At 32.2% G+C, this 21,261-nt stretch overlaps 1 protein-coding gene across 6 annotated transcripts in view; it reads right to left on the reverse strand.

The window, feature by feature from the left end:
- Window positions 1–5,177: 5,177 nt before the first annotated feature.
- Window positions 5,178–21,261, reverse strand: part of EPHA5 (EPH receptor A5) — a 348,533-nt gene continuing 332,449 nt past the window's right edge. For 5 of the 6 annotated variants that reach the window (XM_045881077.3, XM_045881078.3, XM_045881079.3 and 2 more), the window contains 2 exons: window positions 19,425–19,580; window positions 5,178–11,553 (listed from right to left, as the gene is read on the reverse strand). In XM_045881077.3, the coding sequence (XP_045737033.1) occupies window positions 11,448–11,553; window positions 19,425–19,580 (262 nt within the window). In that variant the 3' untranslated portion in view covers window positions 5,178–11,447. Of the gene's footprint in view, window positions 11,554–19,420; window positions 19,581–21,261 lie in introns of those variants that run through there. The other variant, XM_054508908.2, reaches the window with a different exon arrangement.

Here is a 21,261-nt window from a genome sequence, read left to right on the forward strand (position 1 = left end):
TGAGAATAACGAGCCATACAAAGTTCTGGGGGAAGAGTGTTCTTGGTATGGGAAACTGTACATACAAAGATTCTGAGGTAGATAGTAGCTTAAAAATCCATGTGACAGGAACATTAAGAATATGGGGTGAGCAAAATACTCACAGTAAATTTGTTATTGTCTGTATTGCAAATGAAGAGGCGGAAGCATAGAGATGAAAACTAACTTTCCCAGAGTCACACAGCTAGTGAGTGGAAGAGCAAGAATTTGAACCACATCTCCAGGACACCAGTATTCATGGTCTGGATCTTGAGTATCTAACATAATAAGTATTTAAACAAATGAGAAGATAAATAAATAAGTGTTGGAGAAGGGATCTATATAGACCATTAAAACTTGTCTGATCAGCCAAAATATCAACACTAGTCTAGGTTTAACACAATAAAACTTGTGCTAAAAATCCTGTTTTGGAAACAAACCTATTATATTCCACATCCATATTAATTTAGTAATTAGGTGACTTCTTACTATTTTTTAAAATTGTTCTCTGTATGATAATATCATTGCTTTAGCTACATAGAATTTGTTTAGTGTTAGTATAGTTTTCTACTCAGTTCATTGAAGAATAGAAGTCACATTATGTTATCTTTAGGTCCCACTGCTTATGAAGCTATTACTATCAATATCTTCTATCTACTGGCTTTGAGATACAAATAAGTTAATCTCCTGGGAGTGTATCTCAGAATGACTCCCTAGGACTTAGATTAAACTTTGGAGAAATAAGTGGAAATAGTAGGAGAGACCTAATACAAATTGGTTCCTTGCAGATATAAGAAATCACTGACTAGAGAATATTCCATTATTACTTTGTCAGGATTTTTTAATATTTTGTGGTCTGGAATCCTTTGAGAATTCAAGAACGAGTATGAGAATTCTCCTTCCAAAATATACATAGGCTAATTCTGAAGTTTTACAGAGTTCCCCAGTTCCCAAAGGCTATCATCTAAGGGTACTAAATAACACTTTAAAAGGTTAATAATGCTTGCTTCAACTTTTGGTTATGGATAATTTGTCCAGAAATATCTATGTAAAATTTCCATATGTATTTTCTTTGTTTTTTATATTTCCTGATTTTATGAGTCCTATCCATACAGATTTCCCCCACTATCCAGAAGTAGAGTATTCCTATGAAATTTTTTGTAAGCTGAAATGACCTAAAGCCACTGTACTCTGCTTTCCAAAATTTTGCAATACACCACTTCACTTTTACCAAAGACTGATATTAGCACTACCTATTTTTGTGAACTGAGAGAAATCTGAAGAGGATTTTCGCTTTTATGAAGAAAAGCATCGCCTGTATTAATGTAGATCTTTCATAAATGGGAAATGGTATAAGGTGGACTTTCAGAAAGCGGGGGATACCTGTTTGTACTTCTATTATTTTATACCTCTCTTTTTCCCACATAACATCCTTTTTCAAGTTTAACAAAATGTGTGTGTGTGTGTGTGTGTGTGTGAGATGCTTTCTCAATTTTCAGTCTTGTTTCCAGCTCAGTCTTTTTCTTCAGTCCCTTAGGGTTGATGTGTAGTGGGATGCACTCATTTCTACTAAGACACTCATTCTATCAACAGTCTTTTGTTGCCCATTTCTTTTTTCTCAGACAAACTCTCTTCCCTAAGCCTATTGTCTTCCTTGGCATAGAATATTTGAAAATTTCTATAATTTTTAATATTAAATGACACTTTTGCCAGGGTAATAAGAGTATAAGACCAAGGTCATGGTTCAATTTTTGTTTTAATATTTTATTCAGTAACCTCTTATTTCAAGACCACATCCTAAGTATCAGAAATTAATGAAATACAGTACATATTTTGAAGTAAGTAAAGTCGACTAATTAGTTTTATATGTTTTAGAGCCTATGCCACTCCCCAACTACATCATAATTTCACTATGGCATTGATCTCCAGGAAAAGCAGGCATAAGTTTGGATGAAACGTTATGCAGATACATTGCACTAATACACATACAACTCAGAATGGATACCTTCTCATTAATGCTTCCCCAGAGTAGCACTGGCTGAGAAAATATAACGTTCTTGTGATTAACTTGAGAAGTGTTCACCTGGATGATAATCTACTCTTAGAATTACCATGCGGTAGTAGTAACAACTACTATAAGCCAAATATCCGGGGAATCATTAAATTAAACTTAGGTGAGTCTTTGTATTTCTAGAATGTTTTGTGAAGCTCCAATGGAGGATAATATAAGCAACGTTTTCAAAGCCTATATGAATGACTTTGACTTTTGAACCACTTTTTTATAAAGCACAAAGGAGCATTTATTTTTTGGAAGTTTCTTCTGTATTATGACCATGTGCTTTGACAGGACATAAAGGAACAGCCCATGATTAAACATGGGGAACTTTCAGAAAATCCTGAGAAAGACTTGGGCTTTACACAAAAATCAGATCATAACTTCTGGTGCCTTCTTCAGCATGAGCAAAGCAAAGAACTGAGAAGTCTACAATATACTTCACCTGAAAACACACTTAGATTGCACATTCCGAAATATTTTATTTGATATTAATATCCATTATAGTTGATTTCACATATTTGTAGAGAAAAAAAGGAATGATTGAAAAACATTTGTTGTTTGGCCTGACTTCCATAACTCGTATGGTTAGGGCTGTTACCACTCCAGGGAACATGCAGTAAATCATTTTACTTTATCCTTCTATCAGAGTGGAAACCCTTCAAGGATTATCCTTTCAAATGACTGTGACTAAATTTTTATTATCTTTAAAAAAAATTTTTCAGCGTAATCCAAGTCAATTTATTTGCTGACATGGTTCAGAGCACCTTCTCTATAGGGCATACCTATTTGGACAAAGGAAAAGTCAGTCTGATACTTTCCAGATTTTTTTTTTCTAATTTCATGATCCAAAATTATAATAGTGGAAAAATTTTGGATAAAATTGCTGTTTACTGTTTATAATTGATTGCTCAAAGGTGTAAGATTCCCATTTAATTCCCATCATAAAAGTGCATAAAATAAAGTACCAAGCAAGAGTGTCCTTTTGATTTTGGGTGATATATTAAATTTTCTAAGCTATGTTTCCTACTTAGTGTTACCTTTGACTTTTGCTTATTTTTCTACATCTGCTAGTAATATGTATGAGAAACACATTTAACGTGAAACTAATAAAATCTTATGACAATTTCACATGATGCTGAGGGAAAAGGGAATTTAAAATATAAATTTTGGAAATCTATCTTTGTTAACTCTATATAAAGTAGTATCTTCTAGTGGGACTATGGAAGAAGGTATAAGTCGTGTTGAAGGTAAGGTCAACTGAGATATGCTCATTTTAAAAGTCAATTAGAGATCTTCAGTATAAATTTATATACATGGAGTTCTATCTTTGGAGAAATATCAGCACTGGAGATTCAGTATAAAAATCCATTCCCATATATGTTAAAATTGAAGACTTGTGGGTTGATGCAATTTTTAAGGGCAAGCATATAGTATGGAATGGGAAGAGTACTAAAAACACAGTCCTGGAATTTCAGCATTTAAAAGAATGGCAGAATAATAAAAGTTAGTGGAATTAACTGAGAATAAATTGCTGGAAATGCAGGCAAAGCAGAAAAGATTGAGTTCTTGGATACCAAGAAAGGGGGAATATTTAAGGGTGACCTTCTTAATGTTGTTAAGAAGATATTAACAATTAAGAAGAGGGGATATTTGAGCCTGGGACCACTTTTAAATAAAGACAGAAAAAAAATAACACCAATCAACTTCTCTGCTTTGCCTGTATAAACTCCATCTCCGAGTAACTAAATAGTTGATAAATGGAAATTAGTCTTTATAAAAGTAGTGTGGCAATTAGATGAAAAAAGAATGATGAAAATCATTTCAAAATTATTAATGAATAATAATTTGGCAATGATGCCCAATTACTGTTGACATCATAGAAAGATAGCTTACATTGAGTGTGCACTGATGCAAATACACAGTACTTGTGTCTTCTTGAAAAAAATGAAACCTGAATCTGATGCACCTGAATCTGTGAGTCTAATTGCCAATTTATAGGAAATAAAGGGAACATTTGGATATTGATTCAAGGGAACTATAAAAAAAATGTATGCTAAAACAAGGGAATGCCAATTGGATATTTGGAAATATTTTGAAAGACTGTGAATTTTTAGATAGTTTAATAGTATTATGATTATATTAAAAATAATCTCTCTATTTTGAAAATATACACTGAAGTATTTATTTATGAAATGATAAAATGTCTGGGCTTTTTTTTTTTAAATCTGGCAGAGGAGAGTCACTGAAGTTATGTACAAAGCAAAATTGGCATTAAGTTGATAATTGTTGAAGCTGGCTTATATTTACAAGGGAATTTATTAAAATTTTATCAAATTTTATATGTGTTTGGAAGTTTTGAATACATTTATAGAGTGAGAACAAAGATTTCAGTGAGGAAAAAGATTTCAGTGAAGAAGATATATAAAGATAAATAACACTTACTAAACAGTTATTATGTGGTCAGCACTATTTTTACTAGCTGTATATGTATTCTTAGATTCTCAAAATAGTCAAAAGATTTCCTCATTTAATAAATGAGATACTTGAAAACAGGGAGGTTAAATGGCTCGCTTGAGTTCAAACAACTAGCGAGTGACAGAGCAGGCTTTGACATGCCCCAGACAAGCACACCGTATAGACCCCTCACGTACATGTAGAGGCTAGGTGAGGGAACCACGGAGACTGATAGGCGAAGACATTCAAGACCAGGTGCAATTGATGGAACAGATTTTAAAGCAGGTAGGAGAGCATCATCTGGAACTCAGAGGCAGAGGATTAACTTTAAAAGAGATCTGAAGAAAGTCACTTAGTCACTTAGCCTTGCATAGCCTTGATTTCTACCTTTTTTCAAAAGAAAAACAGAATAAATATCTCACTTAAAGGACTGTTGTGGGGATTGGATACAAATTTTTAATTTCTGAAAACAGGATCACTAAGAATCTTTGAAATTAATAATCTCAACATATTAATATTTTTCATTATCAACTTTAAAAAATTAGGGGGACGATTTAAGAACTAATAGCTCTTGCTATGAAAAAATATTATCTATAGTTCAATATTTCTGCCAGCCTTATTCCAATTTATTATTTTAGCCTACTAATTCAAGTAAAATGACATTTAATATTTTATATAAAACTCTACTTGATTTAAATGGCTACTCTGAATTTTAATAAGTATCAATATGTTTTACTTTTGGTAACAATTTGGTCATGAATCACTTGTAGGCCTCAAAGTTCCACAAGCAAAGTTCAGATATTATAGCTGTAAATAAATAATAAATATGTATTGCCATTTTCTGTACTTGTAGTTGAGAAAACTATGCCTGTACTAGAAAGATACACTGAATTAAATTGTGCTCCTACTCAGTGGAAGAATTACAAATAAGAAAAACTATTTTTGACTTCCAAGGTTTGGCTTACTCTAAAAATCAAATATGTTAGAAATGTAATCACTCAGATCCTGGTTCCCAACCAAGGGTTACACTTCACTTTGTGGAAATGTTCAGATAATTTCTTTCTTGCTAAACGTCAGTTCTTCCACCAATTAAATCAGGAGATTGGCCTAAATGATTCCATCATCTAGATAGCATGGGCAACATTTTGGTTTGGTTTCAAATGAATGTGGTTTTCACCCTGCCTTTGAAGAGCAGTCAGGACTTGGGCAATTTCTAAACAGCTTTGGGTCATGGTTTCCTCATCAGTAAAGTGGAGACAATAAAATTATCTTAAAGGTATGTGTGGAAAATTCTAATAGAGAATAGTGCCTTCTTATTAAACATTTACCTCCCACCACCTCTCCATCCCTCCTACCTGATCAAGAATGTCTTAGGATTGGGAGAAAAAAATCCCTTTTATCATTAGATCTTTACATTTGCAGCAAAGCAGAGGCAAGAATAGTCTATTTGGTAACAAAGCGCTCAGAGTCTTTACATGAGGCTATTTACTAAAATAGTAAATGTTATACCTTCTAATACTGACTCTATGTATAGACAAAGGAGTTAAAGATTATTTCCATAGGCATGGTGGTGTCACTTTTCACGAATGTAAATACAAAAATTTACAAATATGATTAATTTCCTTGAATACAGCAGATTGTTTGGTATGCTTTTTACAAAAGGAGACCAATATGATATAATATATACAGAAAAAGAGGGAGCATTTGTACTTACTGACACCTTTCTTTTAAGAATGTAACTCCTCCACCCTATGTCATAAGCAGATGCAGGGCAATGAGAAGATGATCAACTAATGCTAGAGAGCAGAGTCTCTTTTTGCAGATGATACACACAGTTTTGTGTTTTGTTTTGTTTTGTTTTTAAGTAATGTTGTATTACACTGTCACAAATCAACTTCTAATTAGGTTTCACACAATTATGCTCATGTCCTACAGTCTTATGTCAAACTCTGGTTGCAAAAATACTTGAGTAAAAAGATTCATGAATATGTCTTTGAAGAAAATGAATGCTGATTGCATTTTAGATATTTAGCATAGGAAATTCAAACATTTTTATTAAAACTAACTGAAATCATTATACAAAGGCTGTAAGTTTAGAATCTTTTGGGGGAGGGTCAAGCATGACAATTGGATTTAACTGTATTCAAAGGGTTTTTTATTTTCTGAAAAAATATAAAATTTCATATCTTACACTACAAAAACATATACACAAACCAAATGCACAGAGAGCTTCAAATGGGGGAAAAATACAGAAACACTAATCCTTTCTTGAATTAATGCTTCGGCACAGATTTGAGATATCCTGATGCCTAGCCTAGAATAAGATACTCTATACAGCTGCTTCTAAGAGAATTTAGTAAACATATTAACAAATGACTGAGTCTAAGTTTTATTCTCAGACTATTATAAATGAAATTTACACACTGTAAAATTATTAAATGCAAAACTATAGCAATCTAAAGATTCACAAATATGTTGACCACTAAAATCTCTACTGTTAATATAGCCCAGACTGAATAAACATGATTTATTTTGCCACCTTCAATTTTTTTCATTTACATTTAGAAGAAACAAATGACATTTGATTCTGATTATAATAAATAGATTCTCTCTCTCTCTCTTTTTTTAAGAATTGTGTCTTCTCCTAAGCAATAATTTTGTGGTCATTCTGAATAAGAACATTCAATCATTTATGTATAAAAAGATGTTTTTATAAACCAACATGAAAAGAAAGTTCTTATCTATTTCTCCTTTGATACATTACTATATAATTAACAGCATAATAGAGAAAAATATTCAATGTAACCAGCTGTGCTACAGAGTTGAAAAAATGATGACTTATTCTAGTTATTAATTTCAAATAAAACTAGCATTCTGATTGTTTATTCATCATCATCATCATCATATTGTACCTACTTTTTATTTATTTTGAGTTTAAACATCTGGCAGGACATAAGCAAACACAGTTTACTATCATATTTAGCTTTCTGTCTTCTTATTTTTAGAAAGAAAAAAGTGGGAAAAAGACCTTATCCTACTATGCAACATCATACATCTAGTAAATTTCTAATATCTGACACAAATTTGCCATCCAACGCACCATTACAAACAAAAATGTCTTCCACAGGTGAATTTTCCTACTTGTGCTTCTGCAAGCCCACTTTAAATGGGAGAAATAATGGTGTTAAAAAAAATCTTTGACTTTCACATAGAGATTAAATAGCAGACATGCAAACACATAAGTGTTCAACAGATATTAATTTTTCATTTTAAGCCTAAGATGTGAAACTATCTCTTCACCATTGCACACTGGTTAAAATTCTTTACAAACTCAGTGAAGGATGTTCTGTATTGTTTTCACAACTCTGAAACTAATAATGCTGGCCACATTTAAGTTTAGATAGAGTATTGGAATATAATTTTTATAGTAATCCTACAACTTTAGAACACTGATTTGGTGATTAAAAGAGAAGAAATAAAAAACCATGCACATTTTTTTTTTACATGGGAAAAGCAAAATCTTTACATTTTTACATACAATTCAGATATTTCAATGGCCAAGAACATGTGAGCAAATGGGAAGATTAGGAAACAAATTATGATTGGTAAAAGTAGTAACTGAGTGACTTCCACAGGTATCAGTAAGTTGAAAAAAACTCCCTGCTTGTTCCTATTTTCCAAGTTCAACATTGAGAACGACTCATGCTTTAAAGGTATTGCTACTTGATAGTTACAATAACATTATGTATTATTTGACAAATCTATCTTATGTGCTAAAATTATTGAATCTATGTTTTATTTTTAGTTGTCTGGTGGGTGACAAAATAAACCAAAAGGATAAGAAATCACACAATCAAGATTTGTCAAACCTCGCCCTGGGTTACTGCCTCCCTGCATTTCACAAGAGCTGCCTCCTCTCCTGGTTCCACTTCTCACATTTATAGATGAGATTGGCACTTCCCAATTGGTGACATATCTAGTGGTGAATAAATATTTTAGAAAGGAATTCTTTCCTCTTTTTTTTTTTTTTTAATGTGGGGGGAGAGCAGATCTTATTTGAAAATCTCTTTATTTCTTTTAAAATCATATTGCCATGCCTTAGAAATTCTCAACCAAAGTGAGATGTAGATGAAATCGATGTGTCTAACTTTCAACTCAATTTACTTTCCCAAAGGAATACCAGAATTGCAAAGGAATCGATCCATATTAATTTATACTGTTCTTTTGTGAAAAGAGGAAATCTACATTGTAACTTTAAATTCTAATCACTTAGATATACTCTGTGCTGACATCTCAATCATTTTTGAACATATAACTTTTAGAAGACATTCAGAAAATATCTTTGTTATGTGTAAATAATTGTGGCTAGTCCTAACATTTATGATAGTTTGTATTTTAAATCAATATGTCTGTCTATTCCTGCTTTGAAGGTTCTCAACTGTTTTTTTTTTTTAAGATTTTATTTATTTATTTGACAGAGAGGTAGAGGCACAGCGAGAGAGGGAACACAAGCAGGGGGAGTAGGAAAGAGAGAAGCAGGCTTCCCACTGAGCAGGGAGCCCGATGCGGGGCTCGATCCCAGGACCCTGAGATCATGACCGGAGCTGAAGGCAGTCGCTTAACCAACTGAGCCACCCAGGCGCCCCGAAGGTTCTCAACTGTTAGTTTATGACTTAAATTCAGTTCTTTTTACGGAATTCAGTAAAGTGCAACATGTCTCCAATTACTTTGTACAGAAAGAATTAGTTCAGTTCATTTTGTTTCTTGAAATGAACAAAGGCATCTTTCATAATGGTGATGCCCACTTGTGATTTTATCAAGACAATGCTAAATCCACCTTTTTCTACTTTCTCTGCAAATTTCATTTATCTATTAAAGTATACTTGAAGTGTATTTTGTTAGGACCCATGGTATAGTATAAATCTAATAAGTAATTATAGCCATAATTGGGCCGAACTAAATATACCATCTGAGAATTGTTTAGAACCTTTGCTTTTTCCTTTTTTTTTTTTTTTTTTTTGCCATGTTCTTTAGCAGAGTTAACTTACTGCTTAAGTAAAAGGTGGGCAAGGTAGAAAGAAGTTATTCCTTAAAGGTTTATTCTTGTATGTGCTCATATTCAACTAAAACAAGTGCTTGGAAAAGACAGAATACCATTACTATCATGCAGGTATATTTTCTATGGATTTCATTAATCCAGACTACTCCAATATACTATTGCCCTTGATAACATAAATAGGCTATATTTTGTTCAAATGCAATACTCCTTGAATAATCACATGTCATCCCATGGTTTCTATAAAATGTAATACTATAAAAATTTTGTTATTTCACCAAGGAGCTCAGTTTTGTTCAAATTCTAATAAACCATATAATTTATAACACAAATGTCTGTCTTCACCAAGTGTGGTACATAGAATGTACATAGAACATATCTTATATTCCTTAATAAGGCCAACTAAATAATACTTTGGACTGGTTTATCAAAATAAGTTCAATTTGATGAAACTGAATACAAGAAGAAATTACCAAATGAATAAACAGCCATCAACAGGTAAAACTTGTTAAGTTTTGAAACAAAGACAATTCTGAAGGAATATATATATATAAATATAATGTGTATATTTATATATATATATATATATATATTTCATCATTCCATCGCTGCCTTAGTATCAAAATTTCTAAAGCTGAACCACAAGGGAAATTGTTACAAAGGATTAACACTTAGGGGTAATGCTTAGTGCTATGTGCCTGGATTTAACAACATTAACAGAAGCCTGCACAGTTAAATCCTTCTATATCCTGCTGAAAATGTGCCCTTCGGTGTCAACTTTGCTTGACAAGATATTTTCTGGGACTCAGAAAGGTGAAACTTCTTACAGGGGTGCAAGATTAATGGCTAGAAGAACTGCATTGTCACAGATATCACAAAGTGTTTTCAAAAAGCCAAAGGGGATTTAATCTTATAGACATTTCCTGTTAGTGAATAAAGAGATTTAGTAGCTTTTGGACACATGAGAGGAAGAAAGACACAAGCTTGTGTTAAATTTTCATTTTACTGCTTCCCTACTTCTCCTATTTATATTACACTGTGGAACACTTGTTCCTGTATGTTGCTAAAATTAAAACACTATTAAAAATGCAAGCAGAATGATAATGCACACATGTGCAAGCATCACACACAAAACTCCAACTTAAACTGATTCCTGGGTATATAGCAAATTATACAGTATATACACATTTATTACCTAATAGTTTCTAGAAGAGCAACTAAAAGTAAATTTTATAACACAGAAAAATAAATATGCACCCTGTATTGTACTTGTCCTTGATCAAGCAACATATTTATACACTAGAGTCTATAACTTAGACGCATTTTAAATTACAAAAGAAGGTATCTGTTAAGAAATTACCTAATCATATTGCTCTTCAATACACTTATGTAGACATTTAAGACTTGAAGTAAACTTCAGTAAATTGCAGCTTCTGTTAGCCCACAAATGGCTATAAACTTTTCCTTTCAAGTAGATTCTTGGAAGTTTTGAAAGGGGCTGCCTTAATTCAGTCTGTAAAGGTGCTATATATAGTTATAATTTTCATTTATAAAATTTTGTAGAAGTAGTGGAAAGGATTTTCTTGTTGCAACGTAAGATAATGTTTAACCTCAGGTTTTTATTCCATGCAGGTTATATTTGCTTCATGAAAAATGAAGACACTGAGGAAGATAAGGAGATTTTAGCAAAACACTGATTACAAATTCTGTGGCTGAAACAAATGCTCTCCTAAGGTTTAGAAATCACTGAGTGTTCCCTCCCCCCCCCCATATTTTTTTTTTGTTGTTGTTGTTAAAATAAATCTCAGGGCTTGTTTACAAAGTGCAGAATCATTCACTTGATGAAGTGACATTGAAATGAAGTTACAATGGCACCATCCCATTTACCAGCTGCACCTTCATTTCTTGAAGGCTGTTCATGATCTTCTTCTGGTGACCGACAAGAGTCACTCCAAGCCGTCTCAAATCCCTGCATGAAGAAAGCACACATTGGATGTATGTATTGATTCAATTGGTAGCACGCCTCAATATTTCACTCTGGCAAAGACACAAACATTCTGCACAAACTAATTAGATTACAGTCCCAATTTAGACATATGGGGTCCAATTTTCAAAGGCAGGCTCCCAAATTGTACCTTGAAAATCTGTTTGCAGGCAAACATTTAACTTATAATAATAAGGGGTGCTATAATGTATATTTGCCCCCCTTTTTAGGCTTCATTATTTTGGTGGCACAGAGTGGTGGAAAAAAATTTGCACATGCTTACCAGTAACATATTTAAATTAAAGGTACAATTTCATTGAACAATTTTGAAAATATGGACCTACAATAGGAACAACAATTTTTTTTTCTTTTTTTGCTAAAAGAAGCATAAAATATACTTTTAAAATTTTACAGTTAAGCAGCTGAAGACCAAAATCTTCAAAGGACTCAGTCAGTACAATCATTTTATACAACAGATATCTTTATGGGATAATTTTCACTACATTGCTCTTACAACACTTTCAAATATTTTATTTTTTACTTGGAACCCAAAGTACCAGAGCTTTCTTCCTTTACCAAATAATATCTAGGCTCTTGAGGCATTTAGAGCATTCTGAAGATTACACACTCTCAGAAAGTCTTTTCAACCAAGATATATTTCTACTGTTTCTTTTAAACAAGCTTATTATTCAAAAGAAAATTATAAATGTTTAGATTTCTAAACTAACAGCATATTATAGAGCTCGAAGTCAAAATCCATTGTTCTTAATTATTATTTCATAGGATATTCGGAAATTCTATACTCCTAGAATATATATTTGGCAAATAAAATTATTCAGGTATGTTTGGCAAGTGATAACATTAATTATAGGAAAAAATAACAAATCAAGATTTTTAAGTGACAAAACTGTTTGCCGTGTTAGATTCTTTAGATAATTGCTTTACTGAATACATTATACTCAAAGGATATTTTTGCCTTCAGAGTATCTTAGAATTCTTTAGAATTGGATACAATGACATTAGAATCATTATATGTCAAATTTGATAGCTTTGGAAACATGTAAATCTCAAGAGAGTATCAGAGAATAGAAATTTTAAAAATGTGTACTTAGGTTCTATATATATTAGCATTGGAAATAATTGCTTATTTAAATAATATCTTAGGTTTCCTTTTCCTTTTATGTTTTCTTGATTTTTTAGGGGAGTTTTAGCAAATGGCAAGTAGCTAAAAAAAGAAGCAATTTATACTTAGGGTGGAAACATAGTTCTTTCTTTCTTAGAATGTGAATATTAAACATTAGAGGGTATTAAAACTACAAGACACCAGAGTACAAAATAATCTATATCTATATCTATATCTATATCTATCAATCGATCTATAAGGTAGTCATGGAAGATAATCATCAGCAAAAATTAAAAGAAAACAGTAAAAATTCATTTTGAAACAAAATGACTACTGTTAGTTATGCAATAGACTATAAAATAGCTAGTTGTTGACTAGCATCGGGATAAAAGAAGCTTGAGTTTAATTTTTTTTTTTCTCTTTTCTACTGCATTACAGTTTCTTAGCTTTGCCCCTGTTCACATTATGGGCTGGATAAATCTTTGTTGTAGGGGCTACTCTGTGCATTATAGAATATCTAACAGCATCCCTGGCCTCTACCCACCAAATACCAAAAGCATGGCACCACAGTTGACCCTTTGTTGTGACAAGACAAAATGTTTGCCATATGTCCCCTGAATAGCAAAATCTCCCTCAGTTGACAAACATTGCACTAATATAAAAATAATAGGTGAAAATTAAGATTTCCTCTTCCTATCTGCTAGGAAAATACATAAGTCTATGACATAGATTTTTGTTAATCATTCATGGATGGGAAAATGAAGGCTTAGAGAATTTAAATCACTTGGTTAGATAACACAGCTAGTGGGTAGCAGGTTAATACTAAACCAGGAACCTGATGTCAAAGTCCATACTCTTAATTTCTCATTACTCTGAGATATGATTTTGAGCAAAGTACTTCAAATTACATACAATTATTTATTCATCTGTAAAATGAGAATTCTGTAGTGATAACATCAAATATCAAAAATTCTAAAAGAAGGAAGATATTTAATGGTGGAAACGAACACATACTTCTTTGAGGCTATGGTAACCCAATCTATACTTCATAGCAATTTCAGTTATGAGCTAATTAATATTCTCATGTTTCTACAATTTATGAATCATGAAGAACTGTGTAGATGTGGGTATTCATGTGTGCTCACTAGCATACTTTGGACCTAAGTCAGGTGATAGGGACTAAAATTTCTTAACCTGAAAATAATCATTCTCAGCTAGAGAATTTAAATAATTAGTAATTAAAACGAAGTTTTAAAACAGATGTTTTATCATATGCTTTATAAACACAGAATCCAAGTTCTAAAGTCCTAATGTTATATATATGTACTTAAATTGCACAATCATATGACTAATCCAATTATTAGGAATGAGCTTTTGAAAATAATCATTACAACTTACTCTGAAAGACCTGAGAAAGAAATTATAGGTTTCTCACTGAAACAGCATGGATTTTGAATACACAATACCAAAACCTTAATTTGAAGTGTGTGCATGTGTGTGTGTGTTTGGTGGGGGGTGTGGGGTGTGTGTGCGCCTGCATGTGCTACACATTAGAACACTTGGTTGTCTCACTGATATTAAACCACTGGTTTAACTTATTTTTATTTCCACTGTTTTAACTTGTTGTTATAGTATATGTAAATATGACTTCATTCTCTCAAAATATCTTGACCACAAGAAAGACTGGTTCAGTGCTTTGGAAATTTAAATTTTTTAATGGCATCTATGTCATGTTAAAGAACAGATGTTTTGAGGAGTTGTATCTGATTAGTAAATGCAGTTATAGAGCTTGTGTTTACAGGCAAATAAAATCTTTCTTTCTTCCGAACATTCCATATATCTAGATTTTAAGTTAAATTTGTTGAAATTCTCCCAGTCAAATATAAGATTTTATTTCATGGTCAACTTATGATTTGATTGTCCCCTAAGATGCACATGGAAGGTCAGACTATGGAAATTCTCTCTCCATCCATCCCACCTCCTCCCCATCCCTCTTTCCATGGAATAAATGGAGTTATAAAAACACAGCATTGCATTTTATATTTTGCCATAAATTATGTGTGTTTTTAATGGAATGCTGATGTTTTTAAAATCTGACTTGTCATTTCAAAAGCTGTCAAATTAATGTGCAGAGATTTAGAAAATAGCATGATTATAATGCATACAATGTACATATACCTTTATGCAATGTGATTTTCAGTGAAAAGGTTACAGAGAAATAAGATCATTTCTGCAAGTTAAAATTGTTCTCAGCAGCAAAGAAGTTTCCTAAAAAATCCTGTTTAATATTTCTCTAATTATATTACAAATGACAATTAAAATAGTATCAGAAAAACATTTCTAGAAAAGGTTAAATAATTTTATTCCAATATTGATAAATGCATTAAAGTATTTTAAGTAGCTTGTCTTATACTTTCATGATTTCTAAGAATTGCCATTTTACTCTTTAAAGTATATATTAAATTGTCAACTTAGCAGTAATAAAGTGAGAAAAATTTGATAAAAATTAAAGTATTTTATATTTAATGATGAAGTTACTGCTCTACTTACAAAAAATTTTTCAAAATGATGCAAGATATGCTGTTTACTCTTTTTATTTTTCTATATAGGAAATTTTATAGCTAGGTAAAATTTTAAATGTATCCCCTTTATAAATATTATATTTAATGTATCATGACCATGTGTAATCTTAAGTAATACCCAAAGCCAATTCTAATGATGATGAACTATATTTCAACAGAGGCTTATGAATTTAAACATGATAAGAAGAGTATTGTTACACAAAAATAACTTGGCTTTTGTCAACAAAGCACGATTAGTTTTAGAAAAGCTGCGAATATAATGAATTGCCATTGATGTAATTACATTTCAGCATATTTTCAAATGTTACTCCATAACATTAAACAATGGAAAACAGTGATATTATGATACTAAAATGGCAGAATGAAAAATAGGGAATAACAAGAGGTGTCTAGTTGATGTTGGAGCAATTCTTGATTATTCAGGATTTAGTTCATCCGTTTATGGATAAGTCATTCCCTCACTTCTTCTCCCTTCTGCTTTACACACTTTTTAGCCATATCATCGGTATTTACTCTACCAACACTGGCTGGATAGGAGAAGGGAGAAGAGAGATTAATAAATATTCATTAAGTTTCAGTGTGTATATTTTTGTCATAATTTGATCATGCATTTGTAGGTTTGAAATTTTTTGGTTCCTTTAGAAGAATCCTGACAATCATTTATAGATCTACTGCACAAGATAAATATATCTACATTTGGCAAAGATTAACCATGATTGGTCATGGTTTTCAGTGAGTGAGACATAGTGAGACTATGAACTAGACTAGAAACGTTAGCTTAATTATGTGGAATGCAGACAAGAGTAAGTACTCCTGTGTGTATTTTAGGTATATAGTAAATTATGCATAATGTCTTTATTGATACTTTAAGAAATCTACTTGAATTAGCGTGCATACATTTTAGACCTAGATTTGTAAAACTTCCATTTTAGTAGTTTAAGACCCCATTTTAAATAATGATACTAACATAAATCTCTTCAGCTTATACACAATTGGCAAAATATTTAAATTCATTGGATTTCACTCATCTTCTGAATAATCAAAAGTTGACAGTATTGGTCTAACAATAAGTTTAAAAAGCGGTTGTAATACTGTCCTTATTACAGATCTTTGGATTCAATTTGCAACTCACCGCAAGCTTACAATTTCCCCTGTCAACCACAACTCACTGCATTTACACACCATAGTACAGATTACTGCCATAATTGTTCTGTGTATTGTACACAGAATAGCAAGGTTTAGGTACAGAGAATGGCAGACAGAAACACTTAAGTTTGAAAACCATATTGCTGAACACATTTTAACTCTTAGATTAAGTTTTTCATTTCCTTTCCACATTAAGCCATATATACATGTGCTGGCAAAAAAAAAAAAAGGGGGAGAGAAAAAGAAAGAAAGAAGAAAGAAAGAAAAGAAAAAAGAAGGAAAGAAGGAAGGAAGGAAAGGAAGAAAGAAAAGAAGAAAGAAAGAGGAAATCACAAACAAAATTAAAACTATATTGAAGGAGAATTTTTATCAAAGTATGCAGTTCTGAAAAATTGTAATATTTTTTATTCCTTTTTCTAAGCTCACTATGAGAACAAATTTGAAGGCATAAATTCTAACATAATATTCTAGTTAAAGTATATGGCAATTTGATCTCTTGCCTTTTAGTAATTGATCCTATCTTTTTCCCCCACCTAAGCATTTATCACAGGTATGTTTCCAGTTCTCAGTTTCTATTATGCCTTGGCAATAACACTGATAATAATATTTTATTATTTTATTATAGCATTATGCAGGCTCCATAAAATTAGTATTTAGATATTGGGTAAAGACCATGTGTAAAAAATCATTATTTAAATGTTTAAGAGCTTGTCTTTGTCTTTGCTCATATCCCAGCTCCTTTGCCATGTGTCTTTAATAATTTTTTTGGTTAAAGGCAAGGAAAATGCACAGATAACCTTTTTCTTATATTCCTGACCAAACAAGTAACTGATTACTCATTGTTCTGTGAGTTATTTAAATGATATTTTGATAAATATATTCTTATAAAATCGGAAAAATGTGGTAAAAAGAACAATAAACAAGAGGACATGTATTTAAAGGTGCTGGAAATCAACTTCACTGGATTTGAGGTTTGCTGGCTCAGTTCCTAGTAAGGAATGGGTAATTATCTGCCCAGAAATCTGAAGCAACTGACGCATGGAGACCAACATCTCTGAACATGAAGATGTTAACGAGTCTCCTAATTTCACTTTACTCTTCTGGTTAAGGTAAATATCAAAGTATCTGAAAGGACGCAATATGGCAAGAGGCAACAGGATACCAAAGTAATAGAGACAAAGAGAAAAAGCTGAACCAAGTAGAGAAAAACTGATCAGACAAAAACTACTAGAGAATAGAAATGGGGTGGAGAACCATAATTAGACGATGGTAGAAGGCTATTAAGTCTTGAAAGAAAACATACAAAACGAAGAGTTTGGGAAGAGAGGAGTCGACAAGTAAGTCAAGAAAAAATAATTAAAAGCAATAAAAAATGAAACGCTAAAATACAACGTTAAAATATTCACCGTTTGGGGCCCCAAAGAGATAAAGTAAAAGAGAGGTAGTAATGCAAAAACCATTATTTGTGATTAAAATTATTCTGTGAGGGGAGAGGCAAAAAGATAGTGGATGATTATATATATATATATATATATATATATATATATATATATATATATGTATATGTGCTATTTTAATAAAAAAGAGACACCACTTAAAGCAAATAATTTTATTATATATTTACAAGTAATCTGACATTGGGTAGAAGAAATACCTACAGTATCATTTTAATATAAAATGACAAATGACTTTAATAAATTAAAATGACCATTTTTACTGAAAAATTAAATAACAATCATGTAAAAATAGTTTTAAATTATCAGCAAAATTTTCTGTTTACTATTTTAAATATAGCACAAATGAGTTCTTTGAGCATCCAAAGAAATAATGGGCAAAGCATATGTGTCATCAAATAGATATAATTTGGAGGTGATGGTAAGGATGAGATTCAGCAAATTGAGAGAGCATGCTGAGTAATGAGTTTAGGTCCAGTAGTTACAGATATGAGGAAGAGAAAGGCTGAGAATGTGACATTATCTGGTGACGAATGATGGTACCCTGTTACCATTTGTGTGGATGGGCAGTGAATTCAATGAAGCAAAGAATGTCAGACTAGAAATGGTGAGAGACAACTGCTCAATGTTCATATTATGAGAAGTAATGGAATAAGGATCGTGGTTTAGTGCTTTAGGATGTTCTACCATGTTCTAATCCTCACACCAATATTTTAACCTTTGAATTTATAGGTAATTTAAAGTAAGTTATTATTATATTCGCAGGTTAAAACATTATTCATGTTCATGTAAGCTAGATGGAACCACCATAACAACAGTTAATTTTCACAAATAACAAATATTAGGCTAAAATAATTATACATACAGAGTATATAATAAAATACAAACAACTTACAACCTTAAAGAATTTAATATTTAACTCTAGTGGATTTTATTTAATAAGATTTGATAAACGTTATCTTAAACGTGCAAACAGAAAAGGGCACAATTGGTTTCACTGAGATTGTACCAAATAACAAATCAGAGGCAGAATCTAATATATCCTTGTATTGCAAGAATATAAGGTGCACCAGTTAGAGGTTAAATGAGATTCCTGCCTGGGAAGCTTTGTTTAAGCTGTTGCTGCCCGGGTATTCATTATAGCCAAAATTTAAGAATGTGTTTTGTCGTTATGTAGGACTAGCCACACCAATTGTGCTTACAGTTTGTTTTGTAATTACATTCATATAACATAGGTACCAGTATAAAAACTTTGTCAAGAAAACATCTTTTCCACAACACAAAATGCCAGTATTTTAGCAAGGAACTGTTACTCCAATTATTCCAATATTCAAGTGCTGTTTGTCTGAAGCAAAGAAGCAACGATACTGGCCACAAGTAGCATTAACCATGCAGTCGTTAACAGTATGGGCTAAAAAAGAAGGGGCTTCTTTGAAAGCTGTCACACATGGACAAAGGTTAACTGATTTCCCTTGACCTCATCCAGATTGGATTCCAAACAATTTTTCTCGCCCGAGCAATTATGTAAAAATTATCAGAAAAATTACTCACTCCAAGGTCACCTGAGCCACAGCGTCCATTGAACTGTATCCATTTTCCATGAAAATCTCTGTATACCGGCCCATTTTGATTGCTTCTAGCCATTCACCTACTGATCTGTAGGCCCCAGATCCCGGTGGGCCATGTTCTGCCAACAAATTAGATACCCTAAAACACAGAGAATAGCAATATTACGAGTAACACTTTAACTCTTTTATAACAAATTGTAATGTTAGCACACAATCAGTGGATTTTCTGGTTTATATTTATAGGGGAAATATATACTAATACTAACATGGAAGAAAGTTATTCAAAATATAGAACACAAAATTCAGATTTTTTTCTACACATAGTCAATGAAAACTTATAATGGCTTAATAAATAATCTTATTATTTAATAAGTAATAATCTGTGATATGAAACATTAGCTAAAAGTTCCATGTGGTGATTTAGATGAATTTACTTCCTATTATTGTTTTTTGTTTGTAAAAATAATAGAGGAAATGCTACCAAGATTAGATATGAAGACCAATTTGTGCAAAGGCAGTTGCTCCTAGACTTTGCTAGAGAAACTCAAGCACATTTAAGCTAATTTCCCAGGAAGTTAAGAAGTTATTTATCCTTTATTTTATGCTCTTACATAAGCGTATTTGTTAATTTACCCCAGGAGTAATAGAACTTGGAAAACAAAATGTCACCGCAAATACATGAGAAAACAGAATAGGATCAATCAACCCATGAGATGCTCTTAACTGTACTAAACTCATAGTTTTGGCCAATAATAATAATGATATGATGATGAGAACTATTTCTGGAAATGTATCCTAAGGAAATAATGAGGAAAATGACAAAGAGTACTTGTACAATTTTTTGTAAGTGGGAATAAACATTAAATCAATTTAAATGTCCATCAGTGGGGGGTTTGCCTAAGTAAATTTCAACCATAAGATATAGGACAAATACCTTTCTACTCATGGTCTCTGCACTTTCTCACACTCCATTTACACTTCAACCTACTCCAGTGTATTTTCTTCCAAATCAATTGCATAAAAATTGCTCTCATTGAGTTGAGCAATGATTTCTATTTTGCCAAAATTGGTGGACATTTCCAATCTTTAAAATGATTGACTTCTCAGAAATTTTCAACATCCACCACTGCCACCACCCTTTTGGAATCCTACCTTGTCTCAACCTTTTTTGAATAATTCTCTCTCTTCCTTGGCTACTATGATATTGAATATTCCTTGACTTCTCTTCAATCTCCTTTTGCCTGCTACTCCTCCTGACTTTAAAATTTGGAGGGACCTAGGACTTGGCCCTATATCTTCTCTGCTCAGGCCAGAATTCCATTATAGGCAATTTTACCCACTTTTATGCTTCAAGTAGCATCTATTTTCCTTCAATTTTTACCTCCAGCCTAGGTTTCTCATATATTCATACAGCTACTTCACACCTCCATATTTCTCATAGGAATATCACCTCAACATGTCTGAAACCACACTTCTCATCTTTTTCACATCCAATTCCTCCTGAAGTCCACCCTACTCCAGGATATGATCCAACAGTTCACTCCTTCCTTGTCCTCAATCCCCTCACAATCTATCATTGTGTGTACTCTCCATTTTACCTCCAATATATTGCACATCTGACCACTCTTCTCTATCTCATTTATTGCCACTTTAGTGCAAGACATCATCATGTCTTACCTGCACAACTAGTCTAGCCTCTGAGTTATCCTCCTAAGTTCTATTCTTACTCTCTACTGCAAAACCAAAGTTGTTTTTTAATGTTTTTATTTTGTTCAATATCTCTCTCCTCCAGTAGTGTGTTGCTTAAAGCTGTATAATCA

This window comes from Mirounga angustirostris, unplaced genomic scaffold (genome assembly GCF_029215605.1).
Source record: "Mirounga angustirostris isolate CCGP_5_RB_7025 unplaced genomic scaffold, mMirAng1.0.hap1 SCAF_2, whole genome shotgun sequence".
Classification (NCBI taxonomy): domain Eukaryota; kingdom Metazoa; phylum Chordata; class Mammalia; order Carnivora; family Phocidae; genus Mirounga; species Mirounga angustirostris.